This window comes from Pristis pectinata, chromosome 15 (genome assembly GCF_009764475.1).
Source record: "Pristis pectinata isolate sPriPec2 chromosome 15, sPriPec2.1.pri, whole genome shotgun sequence".
In the NCBI taxonomy this organism is placed as follows: domain Eukaryota; kingdom Metazoa; phylum Chordata; class Chondrichthyes; order Rhinopristiformes; family Pristidae; genus Pristis; species Pristis pectinata.
This window is the reverse complement of record NC_067419.1, coordinates 30,310,562-30,332,539: the sequence shown is the minus strand read 5'-3', so window position 1 is coordinate 30,332,539 and position 21,978 is coordinate 30,310,562. Positions and strand designations below refer to the sequence as shown.

Genomic DNA, 21,978 nt, shown 5'->3' with positions numbered 1-21,978 from the left:
TCTCACCTTCAATCTATGCCCTCTAATTTTAGGCATCCCTACCACTGGATATCTACCCTATCATGTCACCTTCGGCCTCCTTCACTCCAGGGAGAACAGACCTAGCCTATCCAATATCTCCTGATAATTCAAGACCTCCAATCCAGGCAACATCCTTGTGAATCTTTTCTGTACCCTCTAGCTTTATTACATCCTTCCTATAGTGTAGTGACCAGAATTGCCCACAGTACACCAAGTGCAGCCTAACCAATGCTTGATACAACTGTAATGTGGTGGCACAACTCTTGTACTTGGTGTCTCGGCTGATGAAGGCAAGCATGCCATACACCTTCCTCACCACGCTGTCTGCCTGTATTCCCATTTTCAGGAAACTCTGCATTTGTACCCCAAGGTGTCTCTGTTCAACAGCACTCCCCAAGGCCCTGCCATTCATTGTGCATGTCCTGCCCTGGTTTAACTTCCTAAAATGCATCACTTCACACTTCTCCAAGTTAATTCCATCTGCCATTCCCTTGCCCACTTTCCCAGTTGATCTGTATCATTAGACGACCTTCTTCACTATCCGCAACACCACCAAGTTTATCTGCAAATTTAGTAATCATGCCATCTACATTCTCTTCCAAGTCATTAATATGCATGACAATCAACAGAGGACCCAGCACCAATCCCTGCAGCATGCCACTGGTCACAGACCTCCAGTCTGAAGAACAATCCTTCAACCACCAAGCTAATTTTGTATCCAGTTTGCTAAGGCACCCTGGATCCCATGTGTTTGAACCTTCTGGACCAGCCTACCATGTGGTACCTTGTCAAAAGCCTTGCTAAAGTACATGTAGACAACGTTTATTGCTCTGTTGTCATCAATCTTCTTGGTTATCTCCTCAAACAATTCATGAGACACTATTTCCCGTGCACGAAGCCATGCTGACTTTCCCTAATCAATCCTTGCCTTTCCAAATGCAAGTAAATCCTGTCCCTCAGAATCCCTTCCAATAAATTTCCCACCATGGATGTAAGGCTAGCAGGCCTGTAGTTCCGTGCCTTATCCCTGTTGCCCTTAAAGGCACAACATTAGCTATCCTCCAGTCTTCCAGTACCTCACCAGTGGCTAACCAAGATATGAAAATCTCTGCCAAGACCCCAGAAATCACCTCTCTTGCTTCCTGTCACATCCTAGGATACACTGGAGATTTATCCACCCTTGTGCATTTCAAGACCTTTTAACATCTCTTTAGTAATGTTGATATGCTCCAGAATATCACAGTTCCCTCCCCTGAACTCACTAACTTCCATATCCTTCTCCATAGTAAATATAGATGAGAAGTATTTAAGACCTCTCCCACTTCCTGTGGTTCCACACATAGCTGACCACACTGATCCTGAAGGAGACCTACTCTCTACCTAGTTGCTCTTTTGCTTTTAATATAGTTGGAGAACGCAAAAAGTTTCTACTTTATCTTGTCTGCTGGGGATGTCTCATGGCCCCTTTTTGCCCTCCTGATTTCCTTAAGTGCACTCCTATATCCCTTGGACTCCTCAAGGGACTTGCTTGATCCCAGTTGCCTATACCTGACGTATGTCTCCTTTTTCCTGACCAGACCCTTAATACCTCTTGTCAATCAAGATTCGCTGACTTGCCAGCCTTGCCATTCATTGTAACAGGAATGTGCTAGACCTGTGCTCTTCCTATCTCACCTTTTGAAAGCCTCCCATTTATGCAGGGGAGGGGGGGAAAGTGAATAAATACAATTTTTTTTGTTCAACTAGCATTTCTTGACGTGCATAGATGCGTGGCTTCACATTACTGCCCCTCTCGTCCACTACATCCCTCCCCCGACATAAATGGGAGGCTTTCAAAAGTGATAGAGCCCTAGGTCTAGCACATTCCTTTTAGAATGTAGGGGCTGCTGACATTAGAGAAGTTACTATTATTCCAACACTATCTGTGATTTTTGTTTTTCCTACATTTTTCCTCCTCTAACTCCCACTGTTGGAGAGAACCTATGATATAATCCCAGCAAAGTGATCACCTCTTATTTTTAAGTTCTGCCCATCGACCCATTTCACTTTGCTGGATTCACTTTGCTGAACTTTTTCTCTGGTGTGATATATAAACTGGCAGAACCCCATCACTTCCCCTGCCGGTGTTATGGGAGAGTTGTGTCTGGAAAATGGTCTGTGTTGTGATTTTCTTTTTCCATAATGTGAAGCCACGTCATTGCGCATGTGCCGAGAAACCAGAGGTGGAAAAAAAAATCTGTATTGATTTTCTTCACAAATTCTGTGAGAGCAAATTTTGTTCTGTATCTCAAATTTTTGGGTAGCGATTTGTGAACTCAATAGAGGCTGTAACATGGGTGTCACCTGTGTCCAGAGTATATGTGAAAATTTCTAACATCTCAAATGCTGGTTTTCAATGAAATCATTGTTGGACACTGTAATTGAAGCTCAACTTGGATACTGATGTTTTTGATAATGCCAAGTCATACTGTTTTGCAGACTGTACAATTTGTTCAAGGAATATTTGTTGAAAAATATGATCCAACAATAGAGGATTCTTACAGAAAGGTGAGTTTACAATGAAGTCAATCTTTTGAAAGTATCAAAGCTAGGATAATGGCAAAACCCTTCAGGAACTAATACTGTAGGTCTCATCTTGAAGGTTATATACTTAGCAGACTTCTGTGTTCCCTACTGCTTCTATTTCTTATGTTCTTACAAGCTTGTTTAGTAATGATGGGTGTTTTTGTTCACGGATATGAACATTGGATTTCAGCTAGAAATGTCTTGTGTTGCTAGTAATGCAAATCTGTTTCTTGTAATTCTTTGTCATGTGTTTCACTTTCATAAAGATTGCAATATTCAGTATTTTCTACAATACCACAAATTTGGTACTGTAATTTTGTCATTACTGTAAAAGTAACTCTAACCTTGAAGTTGATAATTCAGAGTATTGCGTGCAATTCTGGTCACCTCACTATAGGGAGAATGTTGAGGCTTAGAGAGGGTGCAGAGGAGGTTTACTAGGATGCTGCCTGGATTAGTGGGCATGTGCTTTCAGGAGAGGCTGGACAAACTTGGGCTTTTTTGTCTGGAGCGGCGGAGGCTAAGGGGTGATATGTTGGAAGTGTATAAAATTATGAGGGGCATAGGGTGGACAAGCAATATCTTTTTCCCATTATTGAGCGTTCCAATACCAGAGGGCATGCATTTAAGGTGAGAGGGGGTAGGTTCAGAACAAACGTGAGAGGTATGTCTTTTACTGAGAGAGTGGTAGATGCCTGGAATGCGTTGCCTGATAGGGTGGTGGAGGCAGACTCATTGGGGGTTTTTAAGAGGGGCTTGGATGGGCACATGAATGAGAGGAAAATGGAGGGATGGGGCATTCTGTAGGTAGGAGGGATTAGCTATGTCGGCACAACATTGTGGGCCGAAGGGCCTGTCCTGTGCTGTACCGTTCTATGTTCTAAAACTATTGGGTCCATTCCTGTTAATTCCAGTATTTTTTTTCTTTCTGACAGCAAGTTGAAGTCGATGGACAACAATGTATGCTTGAAATCTTGGATACAGCTGGAACGGTAAAAAAAATAGTTACATAGAATATTCATCAAAGAAACAGCCCTTTCAGCTCAATTAGTCTCTGCTTGTGTTTATATTTCATGTTTGTTTCTGACTGCATTTGCCTTTTCTTGGCCTTTTTAAGATAGAAGTGCCATGTTGTGGTTTCATATATTTTTTTCTAGTTTTGATTTGCTCAGGCTGACTACCCATTTGGGAACTCCATATGTCCTGGTGCTTTTTGAAGCCGGTGCATAGTTGGAGAATTGTTTCAGCCTTGCAGCTTATCTTTTTTTATTCCCTCTTGTGGACTAATTTGGTTTTCTTTTGGAAATATTTTCCTTAACCACATCTTGTGGTACGAAGTTCTACCTTGTAACCAGTTTTTGAAAGTGAGCTGTGAGGAGGATGTAGACTATCTGCAAAGGAATATCGACAGGATAAAAAGTGGACAAGATGGTGGTAGGTGGGATATAATTTGAGAAGATGGGAGATTATGCCCTTTGAGATGAGGAAAAGAGAGAAAAGAGCTTTTAAAGGGGAATGTTGGTGTATAGAGGGATCCAGATATGTAGTTATTGGGATGCAAAAAGTAAACATGCAAGTGTAGCCAGTGTTAGGAAGGTACATGAATTGACTTTATTGCAAAAGACTTGTCTGCAAAAATAAGCAAATCTTGCTAAAAATTTGTAGGTCTTTGGTGAGGTTAAGCATAATGTGTGTGCAGCTTTGGTCTCCTTACCTAAAGAGGTATGTACTTGGAGTCAGTGCGGCGTTAATTCGCCAGATTGATTCCAGGGTGAGCGGGCTGTCCTAAGAAAGGAGATTGGATGAGACTGGCTTATGCTTGCTGGAGATCAGAAGAAAGGAATTGTACAAGATTCTTGTAGGGATTGACAGAGGACGTGCCAAGATAGTTCTAACTTCACCATTGAGATAAGGTATTTTAGGACTGAATGAGATAAGGTATTTTAGGACTGAATGGGGGGAAAAAATTACTTATGGGAGGGCTGTAAATCTTTGGAATCGTCTCTGTTGTGGCTGTGTAGCTGCTCTTTTCTGACTATGTTCAAAACTGGGGTTAACAGATTTTTGGATGCCAACAGGATCGAAGGTTATTTACAATCAGACAGGAAGTATAGGATCTGCCATGATCTTACTGAACAGCAGAACAGGCTTGAGGGGGCCATGTGCCCTGCTCTTTCTATTTCTTATGAAACAGAACGTTCTTTAATAGTTTCATCTCTTCATGCTATTGAATTTATTTCTAGGCCCCAGGTTTGGATTCTAATAGAAACATTCTAACATATCAGAGCAGGTGGTCACAATTTTTTTTTGAAAAGTGAGTTTGTACAATCGAATTGTATTTTGTGATAGCTAGCACCAGATCTTGTAAACTGTTCTTCAGGAGACTTCCAAGCCCAATGTCACACAAAGTAGAAGTAGGCCAGCTGGCCCCTCAAGCCTGCCCTGCAGTTCAATGTGCTCTATCCCAGGCCTCAATTCTTCCTCTGTGCCAGATGCCATAGCCTTCAATCCCCCGATCTTTCAAAAACGTACCTACCTCCATTTTAAGTACATATAATCTGGTCCTGACTCTCTAGGGTAGAGAATTCTAGAGATTCACTACTCTCTGCAAAAAAAGAAGTTTCTACGTGCCTCAGTTTTGAATGTCTGGCCCCTTATCTTGAAATAATGCTTCCCTCATTTGAGACACCCACCAGTGACAATCTCTCAACACCTACCCTGCCATGCCGTTAGGGTCTTGTATATTTCAGTAAGATGACCTTTCCTAAATTCCAGAGCAACCTGTTTGGCCTTGCTTGATAGGACAATCCTCTGATCCCAATTTCCAAATATATTTTGCAATTCTTTTTTGGCAGTTGGGCACACAGTTTAATTTTTGCAGACTTATTAGGGATGAACTCCATGATTGTTCACTGTGAACCCTCCCAAGACTCGTTCTGTTTGTATTTTCAAAAGAGCTGCACCAGGGCCCTTTTAAATAGTGTAGTTAATGAACACTAAAATCATAATCCTTCCCATATACTTGCAACCTTCTAGAAATGTACTACCTTTCATCCTTTTTTCGTCAGGCTTGTTCCTTTCCTAAAACCTCCTGCTTGGTTTCACCAGTTAACTTTTGTTTTTCATAAATATGTTCCCTCATGTTTTTAAAAACACAGTTCTCACTAAAACTGTTTTGCACAAGAACACAAGAAAATAGGAGTAGGCCTTCAAGCCTGCCCTCCCATTTAATGTGATCATGGCTGATGAATGCTGGACTCAATTCCTCTTCTGTACCATTTCTTCATACCCCTCTATTTAAGAGGTATGCAGAATGTAAAATTGTAATGTTTCAGTTCAATGCATTGCAGATTTTCACTTTTTATGATACTATAGACATTGATTCCCTCTAGGTCCAATACATCTGGGACATTTGGGAACTTTACTGTTTTTCCCTATTTTTAAAATTTATTATGTAAATTATAAAACTGACAAGGCCACAACTGGTGTGTGTTTGAAATCCTGAAACCACATACTGTTCTTAAAACATAAATATTTTGCATTACTATTCTTGTGCGAATTGAGTAAAATTTTGATCATTAAGCTGGATCCAAAACCAATTAATCTGAACATAATTTGATCGTTGGTCTGACTTGGGCTACTGATTTTTTTTTTAAATAGTGGGATAGCCAAAGTGGTTCAATCTAAAACTTATTGAGAAGTGTGATTTTTGTTTTTTCTCTCTCGTAAAACACACTTTCATATGTAGTTATTTAACTGGTATCGGATTGTACTGTAATATTTGTTACTTTAAACAGCATTTGTTAAATGTTTAAAGAAGCTGAAAGCTGTAGAATGATACAGCCATATTTTATTTACAGGAGCAATTTACTGCAATGAGAGATCTATACATGAAAAATGGACAAGGTTTTGCATTAGTATACTCTATAACAGCGCAATCAACTTTCAATGACTTGCAAGATCTTAGAGAGCAAATTCTTAGAGTCAAAGATACTGATGACGTAAGTATGTGCAACCAGCTTGCTTTGGGGAAAACCCAATTCAGAATTTTTTAAGCCTGTAATGAAAATGTTTGCTTTTGTTTTGGGGCAAATATACTTGTGTTTTAAAATATAAAATGACCAAAGGAAAAAGAAAAGATTATTGGCCCAATTTTTTTAAAAATAAAGAGATGAATTTATTCTTGAAACGGCTGACTTTATGCAGTGTTCTCTAAAATTGATGCACGGTGCCACAATATTGGGGACATGAATTCAGAGCAGAGGACACAAATATCTTCCCATCACAGCAAAGGAATCATGAGTCTAATGAAAAGGAGGAATTAAAAGAAATTAACATTAGAGGAAATAGAGCTGGAGAAATTAATGGCGTTGATAGCCAGCAAATTCTCAAGGGCTGATAATCTGTATCCCAGAGTACTAAAAAAGAGTAGCCAAAAGTAGTGGAAAAAGTGAATGCATTGATTTTCATCTTCAAAAATTCTACAGCTTATAGAATAGTTCCTGCAAATTGGCGGTTGGCAAATTTAACCCCTACTACTTAACCAAAAAACTGAGGAAAGAGAAAATGAGAACTACTGACCAGATATCCTAACATCAATAATAGGAAAAATGCTAGTGTCTATTGCGAAGGATGTGATAAAAGATGGAAAATATCTACAGGATTAAGTCAAAGTTGAGTTTAGTGTCATATGCACAAGTACATGTTTGCACAGGTGCAATGAAAAACTTACAGCAACATCATAAGTACACAGCATTATATAATTCACACGAAAAACATAAATTGTACACAATTTTTACAAGGAAACACTTTTCGAACAAAAAAAATCTATATCCATTTTAGTGTAAAGTGATCAATGTGGTGATAATGTTGCTAAACTGTAGTGCTTAGGGTTTTTTGCCGGTTGGTTCAAGAACCAAATGGTTGAAGGGAAGTAGCTGTTGTTGAACCTGGTGGTGTGGGACTTCAGGCTTCTGTACCTCCTGCCCGATAGTAGCTATGAGAAGATAGCATGGCCCGGATGGTGGTGATCTTTGATGGATGTTGTGTTCTTGAGGCAGTGATACTACCAATGATGGGGAGGGATGTGCCCATGATGTATTAGGCAGAGTCCAGTACTCTCTGCAGCTTCTTGTGTTGGTCAATATGGATTTATGAAAGGAAAAGCATGTTCAACAAGGTGGATATTAGGATATTTAGAAGGCCTTTGACATAAGAGGCTAGTATGTAAAATTAAAAGTCATGGTATTGGGGATAATATAATGGCATAGACTAAAGGTTGGTCAATAGAACAAGAAATGGAGAGCAGGGAATAAATGGGACTTTCTTGGGTGGCAGCAAATGACTATTGAGGTACTGCAGGGATTGGTGCTTTTCACTTTAGCATTCTAGATTTCTCTCCACTGGCCCTCACCACCCCATCCCCTCCTTATTTAGTTTAAAGTTCTATTTCCCTTCCAAGTTCTTAAGTTAACTAGATCTCTGGTCTCAGCATGGTTCAGGTGTAGTCTGTCTCAGCAGGACAGCTCTTTCCCCAGCATTGGTGCCAGTGCTGCAATAATTACTACCAATCTCTGAGCCATGTATTTCATCTCCCTGATCCCATGCCAATTTGCTCATGGCTTATTTAATAAACTAGAGATTATCACCTTGCTGGTTCTGCTTTTTATTTTAGTCCCTAGCTGCTCAAGCAAAGTCTTTCTCTTGGTTCTTCCCTTCTCATTGGTACCACAACATCTGGACCTTCCACTTCCCACTCAATTCTTCTACAGCCCGGAGAAAATGTCCCTTGCCCTGTCACTGGATAGGTAACGTAGCCCTTAAGTCTCATCCCCTGGTTGTGGAGAATAGGTTGTGGTCTATTCCCCGCCCACCCGAACTTTATTGCCCCCAACAAATACCACCTTTTTACTTCCCCTACTTGAACAGCATTGGGTTCCACAGCACTCTGGCCAGTTTGCTAGTCCTCCTCCCCACAGTAAGTGCAGGAACCGAGGCTCCTGTAATAACTACTACCTCCTGGATCCCCATCCGTGCCTTGCTCAGAGTCAAACCTTATGCGCAGGGACTGGGGCTCTATATACTCGTTTCATTTGTAGTCACACCCTACTTTCCTGAGCAATCGTTAGTTCTAAAGTATTCAATTGAAATGGTTGACGACTTCCTGAAACAAAGGGTAACTTACTTTCTTCCTGGTGTCTCTGACTCCAGCTCCTTAACACAGCTAGAACGTCTCAAACTGCAGTCATTTATCACAGATGTAGTTGCTTTGGACAAAAATATCCACAAGTTCTCAGATATTTTGGCAATAATGCATCTCCTGTCCTCTTATCTATTTGTTTATTAATTTAGTGTGAATCATGTTTGCCTCAGTTTATTAAGTTTAATTAAAATTTAACAATTCTATAGGTTAATTTATAACTTAATTCATAGTTGTTATCAATGACTTCCATTTGAGCAGGCCACTTGAGTGCTTTAAGCACCATCAACCTGTCTAGGATATGACTCCCTTTCTATACAAGTCTTTCATTAAATCTTGATTTTTTTTTGGAGGGGAGGACATGTTGATAATGCCTTCCTTTGTGGATACATTGAACAAGTGAATGCTCGTATTTAATTTTTTAGAGCTTATTTTCAGTTTTAAGCCTATTCATATCGATCATTTGTCCTTTAATGGTACTTTGTTGTGGAAAGCAAGCTCTAAGGTGATTTGGGGCAAGACACTAAAACTGAGCTTATGATCTAATAATTACATTCTTTTTAAAAAAAAATGTCCATGGTCTTAAGGGGCTACAGGATCATTCAAACAGTTCCCATCCACCTGGGCCTGTCGTGTTGTGCATTGTCATAAAAGTTTACTCCATGGTGCCCAGTAGTGAGGCGCTGAGAGGCTGAATTGACCATCAGCCTTTTATCTTCAACTACAAGATCAGTGCTTGCAGCAGTAAATAGCTGATCTGTTAACTGATGGTGTCGAAGATTTGTAATTAGAATATCAAAATTCAGGCCACTTGCAGCCTGATCAAGCTTTTTACTGGCTACAATGCAGAGTGCAACATTGAAATGCTACTGATGTTTTCACCTTTTTGTTTTTGCCTCGTGTATTAGATTTCAGGCTCAAAATAAAAAAAATCTTAAGTATCATGTCTCATTTTGTTTCCTACCTTGCACGTCCATTACTCATTAAATTTTGCTCTGATTTCATGGAGCTTGCATGGGAGAAGGTTGTGCTTTTTCTGGAAAAGGATCAATTTTGTGCTAATTTCTTGGGTCTTTTGTGCCATTCTGTGAGCACTAAAATAGACAAGTTGTTGTGGCTTTATTTGTTAGAACATTTAAATTTCTATTTTGCTACATCAGTGTGGGAGAGTTTAATTTTCATATGATTGTCAACAGAAGCTACCTAATACTTTAGAGACAGGCGTTGGCAAGTGCTAAAGCACTAGTATTATTTCTACATGGGAATGGACAGATCGTTCCAATGGTAATTGTGCTCGCAACTTTCAGTCCAGATATCCAAGAGATTTAGTAGCCTGAATTTAACTTGCAAAATTTAAATCAAGTATTTTGTTATGTGTTCATGTGACTAGTAGCAGGTGCAGATGAGTTCAAAATGTTATGAGTCTTGGACTTCAAAATCAAGGCACTATTTATCTAATCTCTTAATTCTAATGCATCTAGCATGATCAACATTTTTAAAAAAAAAACATAGGCAGACCAGATTCAGTTACATTTCGGGAGCATTGGCAGATGGTTCTGTATGTGTTCAATCAGCAGAGTTTGATTGCCTGATTTGAGTTGAAGAAAAAAATTCTAATTATTCCTAGTTTTCTTTCCTTGTTTTTACCCCTTCCCCCACCCGTTGACTTGGTTTATATCTGACATTTAGCCATTCCCATGCAATTATTTCACTGCATAATGACAGAAACCTGAGTTTCAGATCAGAAAGCTAGAAGCATAACGTACAGCACAAGAGCAAGCCCTTCAGCTCACCATGTCTGTGCTGACTATGATGCCAAATTAAACTAATCCCACCTGCCTGCACATGGTCTGTATCCCTATGTTTCCTGCCTGTTCTTGTGTCTGTCTGAATGTCTCTTAAACATTGCAATTGTATCTGCTTCTACACCTCTGGCAACACATTACAGGCACCTATCATTCTACGTTTTTAAATAAAACTCCTTTAAACTTCCCCCAATTCACCTTATACCCTCCTAGTGTTTGATATTTTCACATGGGGGAGAAAAAGATTCTGACTGTTATCCTATCCATGCCTCTCACAATTTTCTATCCAGTTGCCCCTCATCTCTGACGCTTCAGAGAAAATAATCCAGGTTTGTCCAACCTTAGCTAATTCTCTGCAATCCAGGCAATATCCTAGTGAACTCTTCTGCACCCTCTCCAAAGCTTCAAAATCCATCCTATAGTGTGGCAACCAGAACTGCACACACTACTCCAAATGTGCCCTAACCAAAGTTTATACAGCTGCAGCATGACTTCCCATCTCTTATACTCAGTGCCCCGATCGATGAGGGCAAGTATGCTGTAAGCTGTCTTTACCACCCTATCCACTTGTGTTGCCAGTTTCAGACAGCTATACATTTGCATCCCTAGATCCCTCTGTCCATCAGTGTTTCTAAGGGTCCTGCTATTTACAGTACACTTTCATCTTGCATTCGACTTGCCAAAATGCAACACCTTGCATTTGTCCAGATTAAATTCTGTCTACCATTTCTCCACTCAAATGTACAACTGAGCTATATCCTGCTGTATCCTTTCACAACCTTCCTCACTATCCACAATGAGATTGTCAGAGTTGAAGCAGGTATGGTGCCTAGTATATGGTTGTGTTGGCCATGTACCCAGGAATAGAACAGAGGGGACAGTCTTGGACTACATGTTGCATTGTTTGATTTTTTTGTTACTGCAAAATTGCAGTTTAGACTTGATTTTGCTTTGTACTGGTATTTTTTTAAAATCTTATCTGGTTACCCTGGAGAGTCCACTTCATTTTCCAGTTCCAAGAGTTATTGATGAGGCAACATGGCAATCCTGTTATAATTGTTTTTGTAAAGTACCAAAAACCTGCATCCAAAAATTATCAGATTCCAACTCCTGCCCACTGGGCATTTTCTCAGCAGGTTCACATTGTAATTTGACCTACTGAAGTGCCACTGCTGCAATTTTAGATTATAAACTTAGATTGTCTGTAAATGTTTTCTCTGAACAGAACATTTCAAGCAGGAAATTAATGAAATATTAGTTATTGAAGGTAAATGTTTGGGATCAATTCTAAGATACTGGGTTAAAAGGATTCATATATTGCTCGTGTTCTCTGTGGCATATTAATAACTACATTAAATATACCCAGTGGCAATAGCACTTTTCTTCTTGTCACTTACTATATATGTAATTAATTTATAAATTGCTAATAAGTAGGCTTTAATAAAATAAAGAGAAATGCATTTGAATTTTTAGCTTTTGATAATTGAACTGTTTACTTGTAGGTACCGATGATTTTGGTTGGTAATAAGTGTGATTTAGAGGAAGAGCGAGTGGTTGGAAAGGAGCAAGGACAGAATCTAGCAAGACAGTGGTGTAACTGTGCCTTTCTAGAATCCTCTGCAAAGTCAAAGATTAACGTTAATGAGGTGAGCCTTAATTTTTTTCTGCACATTAACATTCAGAATAATCTTCAGTTTCATATTGCAATAAATAGATTTACCTGCTCATTTTGTTGGGAAAATGTCCACTTCTTTTGTTGATTAAAATTCAAACAAATTGGACATCTGATACTTGCATCAAGACCATTCAGTTTGCTACCTTTGGTTGAAGAATTACAAACATTTGTGAAATGTGGTGAAATTAACTTCTAGATGCATTATTGATCACAGATCAATCTTGTCCTGGCACGAGTAGGGCTTAAATGTGCATGTGATACTGTATTTATTGATCTGTACCGAGACTACGTTGATGGATCACTTTCTAGTGATATCGTACAGCAGAATGATGTGTGGTTTGCAGGCATTGGTATTCCCTCCTCATATCCTTATGGCCAGTGTGTATAGGTACATAAATACTACTGCTGCCCTGATGTTGCAAATGCATTTTGGTATGTTAATAGATCAACCAAATTACTATCGAACCAGGCTATGTTTCCTGACTTTAAGTGTGCCAAATACTGATCGCCGGCTCAGACTAAAGTTCTGAAGCCGTGCCATATCCAGTCTCAGAACAGTAAAAGCATAAGGTGGTTCCAAGAACAGTCCCATCCTTCATGATGGTAGAGCCCAACAAGTGAGTAGCAAAGACTGGGATGATGCATCATCTACATCTTTTTAGCCAGGAATACTGAGCAGATGAGCTTCCCTCAACTGCTTCATGAAATCTGAACATCACAGAAGTTGGTCGTTATTTGATTCATTCTATGTGACAACTAAAACTGGCAGAGTATGTATTATAGCAGAGGATATGGAAGCAGATGGCATTAGTTATAATGTAGGGGAATTTTACTCTGGAACTACCTGCTTCTGATCAAATTGTTCCATTATAGCTACAACCCCGGTATCTACCTGATAGCGTTGAAAATTGCATAGACGTGTACTGTGCATGAAGATAATCAGTCTGTTCTCAATCAGCAGCAAAAGTGATAGAAGGTGTCATTACCACTGTCATCAAATGGCACTTTTTTTCTCTAGTGGTTTAGGTTCTGCCAGAACTGTTCTAAGCCATTTTTCATTACAGTCTTGGACAGAAGAGTTATATTTCAGGGTTCCAGTGGAGTGACTGCCCTTGACATCAAGTCAGCATTTGACTGAGTATGGCAACAAGGGGATCTGATGCAGTTAAAGTTGATGGAAATCTACAAAATGTTAAACAACTTGTCACAGTCTTCTATGCCTCCTCTCAGACCCATGATCTTTCCTAAAGATGGCCAGTACGTGGGATTGGCACCACCTGAAATTTCCTTGCAAGCTGCATACCATCCTCATTTGGAAGTATATTATCATTCCTTCACAATGATTCAAAATCTCCAACTTTACAAAATGGAATTCTGGAACTATCTTCCCCAGGTGGAATAAAGTGGTTCAAGGAGGTGGCTCTCTATATTACCTTCAAGAGCTGTCAGCAATAGTGGCCTTACAGAATAATGGAGATGATAAACTTTTGTATCTTTTTGGAAGTAGCTTCTAAAATGCTGAGTATTCTGAAAAGAGTTCAGTTTCTCTGTTTTTCTTACTGTCGTTATCTCAGATATCTTATGTTTTGTATCAACTTAATTAGATGGACTTTTTTTCCAATCAATGTGATTAATTGAGTTTGTTTAATGTGCTTAGAATCAAACATCACCCTACTGTTGTCTGTTTTGTTTGAAATTGCACTACCTAATTCAGTTGTTGTTCTTCTTCCTATACCCCTGCAAAGTTCTTTCATGTACATATCCCATTGGAGGTTGATACTATATTTGTTTCTACCACCAGGTAGTGTTTTTTCCAGATCCTAACGACTTATACCAACTTTCTTTCTCGATTTTTGTTTTCATTAAACAATTTACTTTAAATCTGTATCCTCTAGTTATCAATACTTCTAACAGTAGAAAGTTTCTCTGCCTACATCTCAAAACCCCTCATAATTTTGACTATCCTTTTTAAATAGCCTTTCAACATTTTCTCCTAGACTAAGGTCAAACCCAGCTTTTCTAATCTCTTCGGCCATGTGGAGGTCAAATGAGGCATCATCAACTCTGTTTCTGTCTGCAAAATGCTGCCTGACCTGCTATGGTTCCAGCATTTTCTGTTTTTACATCTGATGTCAAACTTTAGCAGTATTTCACTTTTTCAGTACTGCAATTAACTCTGCCACATCTATAGGACTTTAATATCTTTCCTAAAGTGTTGTCTAGAATTGGACACAGTTCTCTAGTCGAAAACCAGTTGGTCTTTTTACTCTTAAGCTTCTTATTTACAATGACAATGGTTTTTAATATCCTTGACAATTTATCTTGCTATCTCTATTCAACTTGGTTCACATAAATGTGAGTAATTTATTGCATACAGCAAGAGATTACATGTGAATGTAAAATGTTACCAGTGTAGAAGATGATTTATACAAGGTCTAGATTGATTGCACCTTTGTGAATTCCATTATATTTACTGCTAAAGTATCTTTATTTGAAACATCACATGCCTTCCAATGAATACCTTTTATCAGGATATTATGAAAGATTTTAGTTTTCTAAATGTATCTGAAGAAATTTATTTGTATACAAATTGAGCAATATGTCGTGAATTCAATTGTTTGGGTGAAAGAATTTCGGTGTTGTGGTTCAACCAGTTCCATTCATTCAGATGCACATTGTTCATGTGACCAATTGGATTGCAAAAATGGTCTATTTTAATTGAATAGATTATCATTGAGAGATGAAATAATTGCAATAATGAGGGAAAGCCTTGTTTATGAAAATCTTGGGTTTTGGGTTTTTAAATAGCCTGAGAATATTTTTTCAGGGACCTTGTGAAAACTACATCTTTGGTTTCAAAGCTTACATTTACTGTTGAAATAATCTTTATTACAGATTTTTTATGATCTGGTCCGACAAATCAACAGGAAATCACCGGTTTATGGAAGGCCTCCAAAACCAGCAAAATGCCAGCTGCTTTAATACAGTCCTATTCTAACTTTAAGCCAGGTAAAAAATATTACATGCAACCTTAAGTTGATAGCTTTATGCAAGGGGATGGGGGAGAAATTCTATGCACAATAGTAGCTCTTTTTTTAAGGCAAATGTCTTTTTTTTAATCAGTAAGCATTTCTTTTGGAAATTATGAATGCATCCCTTTATGTGACAAATGACTCAATTTGCCAGTATTTTGAAGATCTCCATTAAATTTACAAAACCTGATGAATTTTCTGACACTGGCTACAGATAAAACTCCATTAACGTTCTGGTGATTTCCTTGGTATAAAACGGAAAGCTTTTTAAGTTTGCATAAGTTGAGTCCCAAGTAACATTTATGTTTAAAATATTTGAAAAATTATAAAGTATAGAGTTATAAAGCATGCAGTTTACTTCTAAATATTTTATTTCCCTTGTTCCATCACATGTACTCACTCCCATCCTGCCCCTTCTGCTTGCTCCTTTTTTTAAAAAAAAAGAGGCTTGTATCAAGGGATTGTTCTAGAGGATGGTGGTCATACTTTACATCTGATAGTGAACTGTCAGGCTGCTGGACTAATAGTGGAAGAAGGTAGAACATCACTGACCCTGGTTAATTTCTCTTAAGTCCCTTTGTTGCCTAAATTTAAGGCTGTTGAGAACAGCCAGTTTTCAATATCAGATAAAGCACAAAGAAAGGATCAAACATGGCACCTTTGATTACTTGTGCCATACCACATCAGCATTTATGCTCTGAACAATTGTAAGTCTAGTACTGCAGTTTGAACACTAAGTGTCTTTGAAAACAACTTGCAGTGTCTGTACCAGCCTGTCAAAACTATTCAATGCAAAATGAAAAAAATAAAGATTTTGAAAAAACAGGTGTTAGTATAAATACTGGTCATAATACTAGAGGGAATGCAGTAAAGTAGAGGATAAGTTAATTTGTTAATTATTAAATTGTTTTAGTAGAACTTTCATTTATTTGAAAGTTTTTAGAAACACTACAAATATGTATTGATAATATTGAAAAGTATTTGAGACAAATTTTAAATGGGTTTATATTGATATAAACCTGAGGAACACATTCACGTTGGATTTTTTTTGTACTGAAGATGTAAAATGTGGAATAAATAGTCAGGGAGAAACAATGAAAATAGGTTCTGATAAAATGTTGAGAAGGTTGATGGGTTTCAGGTTAGACAACAATGGAATTGGCTTTTGTGTTTCAATGACTCATTTCTAGTATTTTGTATTTCTAGTATTCTAGTATTTTTCATAGTATTTTGGTAGGTGTTTGTTTAAAAAAAAATTCAAGCTGTCTCAACTTACTAAAGTTTAACTTGTTTTTAAATTTCTAGATATGATGAACTATTTCTCATTTTGACAGTGCCAGCATTCCACTTTACTGAACCCATTGACAATTGAAAAATGGACTTTCCTGTGGTGGTATCTTTCAACAAACGGATGAAAGCTCCCAAGTCATTTTGCACAAAGAACAGAAAGCTATTTTTTACTTCAAAACATTCTATTAGTAGGCAACTGTTAAACCACATCCTACTTTCAGTGTTATTGCTGATCATATTGGAGGAAGTATACCTTTTACCAATGTTGTATTAAACTTATAATTAGTGGTAAGTCCCTTTTTGGCAAATAAAAGTTGTAATTTACTGGAAGCACCACTATTTTAGCATCATTTAGATGGAAGTCCAAAGATCTCTTTAGATGATATCTCACAGCTGACTCTGCTTCTTTGATATTTGTAGCTTCCTTAAAATGAAGATGCAAGATAATTGTTCCAGTGTACAACTGCGCTCTGATAATTGCAACAGCTATTAAAATAATTGTTTTTTTTATTTTCAAACAACCTGTGGAAATGATGATTACTTTGTATAGAAAATGTATGTTTTGTCTCATTTTATATTTTGTCTTTGGTCTATAATATTGCCTTTAAATAGCTGTTAACATTTTCAGAAAATGTCTTTCCTTGTGAGTTTCCTTTTTATTTACATGAGGAACAATGTTTATATGGATTGTACAGTGCGGGTCTACATCCGGAAGTATATATTTTAACATATTTTAAGATTTTGCAAGTTTGCTTGGAGGTCTAAGTGCTCCTGCAGCTGTAGGTTCTCACTGTAATTCTGCTTGCTTATGCATATTTGTAATTATCAGTACCAAATATACATTAAATTAGACATTGCCTGTTAGTGGTTATGTTACGCGTGTACTGTTTTGTTGAAATGTTTCTTGGTGGAAGAGTACTGTGGGTATTGATGGTGAATGTGAGAAATAATTATTTGAGTGTAATTGGTTACATGGCCTAAGTTCTGCTAATTTTATTTAACAATGCCTTGATGCTTTGTATGCATTAACTTTTGGATAGAAGTTTATCTGGGGAATGGAGCCACAGTATTTGAAATTGAAAATTAATGCTACATGTGCTTTAAGGTGGCCAAATGCAAACTTAAAAAGCCTTAATTTCCATAGAGTGGTGCAATTTTTTTTGTATAACCTCTTCAGTTCCATAAATTTGATTGCCGTGCAAGGGCTTGCATTATGATTATCTGCCACTTGAATGTTTTGTCATGTTTTAGCCGCAAGTCAATAAAGTATCTGTTTAACTTTTGTAAATGTAACATTGAATACTGTGTGTGAAGTTGGTGGGGGTTTCATTTTTGAAGTTTTGGTTTAATGACCATCTGAAAGCTTCACCTTGGAGTAGGCTGCCTATTTTGTGCTCGATGTTGATGGGAATGACTGTATATCTAATTGTGTATTTTCAACTTTTAGTTTGCAATTGCATTGGTACACAAAAGCAATTGATATAGAAATGAGCCAGGGAAACTTTGTGGTAATTTCTTAGTCCCTGGAAATACTCCTCTGCATCTGTAAACCATTTAATTATTAGCATGGATTTGATTCTGTAACATTCAAAAATAGCTTTTTTCCCCATTTCATAATTTAGAAAAGAAGATTTTATCCATGCTTTCTATTTACAGGCTAACAGTTGTTGTTTTATCCCTACAACTTAAGAACTAATATGATATGTCTGTTAATTCCCTCAATATGCAAGTGATTACTTTTGAAACCTATGTAGTGCTGTACCACCGGTCTCAGTTCAGAAGTTCAGTGGCCACTAAGATCGAATCTCAGTTCTCTTGTTAAGTGGAATGTCAAGAAAAAAAAATAACAGCACGCTTTAGGTCATTCTAATTGATTGTATTAGTAATATGATATTCTGTCAGTTTGATTGGAAGGATGCTTTGGGGGGGCAGGGGAGCAGGGTAATCAGAAAAGTTATTTCTCTTCTTGAGACTGGTCTAGCATAAGTATTATTACTAAGTCTGCCCACATTTACAGCAGGCAAGAATTGAGCTACAACTGTCTGTATAAAAATCTAAACAGGAAATTTAATAAATGACAAACCAGAATTTCTTATTCTGCAATAATCTATTTTTACTTGAGAGATTACAATAACTTAAAGGCACTGGACATTGTAGTGAGTTTAACCCTATGTGCTCATGGCCATCCCAGTGGTCAGTTCACTGAAGATCCGGTGATGCAAGTCTTCTAGTGACTGACCGCTCCTTCTTGACTGCAGTTCTTCAAAATCGTATTATCAGTTGTCTCCACAACTTCTGTTTCACCTCTAATTTTGCTTAAGTTACCTTCAAGTTAAAGTTTGCATCATCTTCCTGAACCACAGGTCACACATTTAGCTTTTAATTCCTAATTTTTCTGTGCCACCTGACCTCAGTACACAAGAATTCAACTTAAACTGTTATCTTGTCTGTATCAGCCTCACATTTATCTTAGTACAGTTCAATAGATCACACAACCAAGGAACTATGATTTAAATTGTTATACATTGGCAGACTCTGCATGTTCTTTCTGCACAACCAATTCTTCAGCTCTTCCCAGCCATCCCAACCTTGGATTCAACCATTTCTATCCTGCCTGTTGCAGTTTCATATGAGGTAGTCCATTGTCATTAAGAAAAATGTCATTCTGGTTGATGATCGATCATTATCGTAAGAGAAATGTTTTCATCAACAATACTATGAGTTTATTAGAATTCTGAAAGTGTGATGGATGAGCTATACTTGAATGATGATCCTCGTACTTAACACTTTCAAAGGTTGTGGTTGACAACTTTGGACTTACTGGAGCCACTTGTCACTTGCATGCTAACTTGTAAATCTGTTGTTAACTAGATCACAGGGTTCAGAGGCGGCAAACAAATTCCAATAAACACATTGCGTAATCCTATTACTCTCCATTCTGTTTGCATCTCTGTGGATAGCTCCTCAAAACCTTTAAGGTTCCACATGGTAGGCTGCTCTGAAAGGTTAGATTGCTGCAATCCAAAGAGAGCTGACTAATTAGAAAAACAATTTGATGGTAGGAAGCAGAGGGTAATGGTGGAAGGTTGTTTCTTGGACTGTAGGCCCGTGGTTAGTGGTGTGCTTCAGGTCTGTGCTGGGTCCGTTGTTTGTCATTCATATCAACGATTTAGATGAGAATGATACCTAAAATAGGTGGTGTTGTAGACATGGAAGAAAGTCATCAAAAATTACAGTGGGATCTTGATCAGCTGGGTAGGTGGGCCAAGGAATGGCAAATGAAGTTTAATTCTGATAAGTGTGACGTGTTGCATTTTGGAAAATCAAATCAAGGTAGGACTTTCACAGTAAACGGTAGAGCCTTGGGGAGGTTGTAGAACAGAGGTACCTTTTGAGTTCAGATACATGGTTTCCTGAAAGTGGAGTCACAGGTAGATAGGATGGTGAACAAGGCTTCTGGCACGCTGGGCTTCATCAGTCATGGCATTGAGTACAGAAGATGGGAGGTTATTTTGCAGTTATACAGGATGCTGGTGAGGCTGCACTTGGAGCATTATGTCCTGTTTTGGTTGCTCTGCTATAGGAAAGATGTTATTGAGCTGGAGAGATTGCAGAAAAGATTTACAAGGATGTTGCCAGGACTCAAGGGGTTGAGCTTTAGGGAGAAGTTGGACAGGCTAGGAGAATAAGGGGTGATCTTAGAGGTGTATAAAATCATGAGGGGCATGGATAGGATGAATGTTCTCAGGTTTTTTCCCGAGGTTAGGGAATCAAAAACTAGAGGACATGGATTTGAGGTGAGAGGGGGAAGATTTAATAGGAACTTGAGAGGCAACTTTTTGTTTACACAGATGGTGATCTGTATATGGAATGAGCTGCCTGAGGATGTGGTTGAGGCAGGTACAAAAACAACTTTTAAAAGTCATTTAGACAGGTACATGGATATGAAAGGTTTAGAAGGATATGGGCCGAATGCAGGCAAAAGAGACTAGCTTGGATGGGGGAGTTTGGTCAATATGGACCAGTTGGGCCGAAGGGCCTGTTTCCATGCTGTATGACTCAATGACTTCTTTCAGCTTGCATTCTGTTTTAAAACTTCACTAAAGGTCTCTTACTTCACATGCTGATCCTCCATGATCATGTAATCCATGCGGATAAATTCCATTTTGACTACTTGCAGCAATGTCCTATTTGGTGTAGTTCCTATCCACTGATGTAAACCTTTTCTCCAATTGTCAGCATCTCTATCAGTAAATTTTAAACAAAATTGCATCAGACTGTTGATGGTGAGAGGTTACTACATACTGTAAGTAACAGTAGCCAACTCGATGTGCATTCATGATTCTGTAATTTCAGTGGTATGATTATCTTATTACTTGGTTCCCTGTTGCACATTCTGCGTACCTGTTGTCCTTCTCTACATCTGGATTCATCTGCAACAATGTCCATTCCTGGTCTTGCTAGGTTGATGCTCCATTCTGAGATGTACCTAATAAAGCTCCCAGGTTCTATTTTAAACTGCTTGGACTTCATAGAGGCACACAGCACAGAAAAAAGCCTTTTAGCCCACTGAGTCCACATCAACCATCAAGCACCCTTTGATCTTGCACGTCCCATTTTAATCTCCCCTCATTCCCATCAATTCCCCCAGATTCTACAACTCATCTGCACCCTATGGGGACATTTACTGAGGCTGATTAACTTGCCAACCTGCATATCTTTGGGATGTGGAAGGAAAATAGAGGACCTGGAGGAAATCCACATGATCAGAGAAAGTAAAGGCCATGCAGACAGCACTAGGGTCACTGCATCTGTTGAGTTGTGGGAATGGAGGAAGTGTTGGGCTTCAAATTGTGATATCTTTACAGTGAAGGCCCACATAACCTTATAGGTGTTTGGGTTTCTAACCACTAGATCTTTTAAGTTGTGTCACTTGCCATAGCAAACAATGAGGAGATGCCCTCACTCGGAAAATAAGGTTGGTTCATGTTGTCAAGGACATTATGGGTGTTTGGATGTGTCTGACAGGAGGGATGGTGAGGATAGGATGTGTAGATTTCTCTCATTTTTCAATTTAACTTGAAGATAGCAGAAACTGTTCTGCAAACTTGACAAGTGCAGTCATTGTGATTTTATTCAGGTATTTGGTATACAGGAAGTTCTCCTCCCTCCCCCAGTTCCCATCACCTGCAACCCCTTTGCCACCTTCCACCACCTCATCCAAATGCTTCACGTATTTTAAGTACAGTCAGCATGGGAGAGCACTGATTTATCATTGAGGAGAATGGTGGGAAGTTTCATGGGAATTGTTTGACTGGAAGATATCAATAGTGTGTAAGGTCAGTGTTGGAGATTTCCATGGCCGCACCAACCTAACCATGGCTCTATCCT

The 21,978-nt window shown here is 38.5% G+C and overlaps 1 protein-coding gene across 5 annotated transcripts in view; it reads left to right on the top strand.

Annotated features, from left to right (window-relative positions):
- The window catches only part of LOC127578329 (ras-related protein Rap-1b), a 43,197-nt gene extending 25,317 nt beyond the window's left edge, over positions 1-17,880 (top strand). For 3 of the 5 annotated variants that reach the window (XM_052030232.1, XM_052030231.1, XM_052030235.1), the window contains 6 exons: positions 2,500-2,568; positions 3,522-3,578; positions 6,447-6,587; positions 12,093-12,236; positions 15,161-15,274; positions 16,603-17,880. In XM_052030232.1, coding sequence (XP_051886192.1) covers positions 2,500-2,568; positions 3,522-3,578; positions 6,447-6,587; positions 12,093-12,236; positions 15,161-15,247 — 498 coding nt within the window. In that variant the 3' untranslated portion in view covers positions 15,248-15,274; positions 16,603-17,880. The remainder of the gene's footprint in view (positions 1-2,499; positions 2,569-3,521; positions 3,579-6,446; positions 6,588-12,092; positions 12,237-15,160; positions 15,275-16,602) is intronic. The other 2 variants (XM_052030234.1, XM_052030233.1) reach the window with 1 other exon arrangement.
- The last annotated feature ends 4,098 nt before the right edge of the window (positions 17,881-21,978 follow it).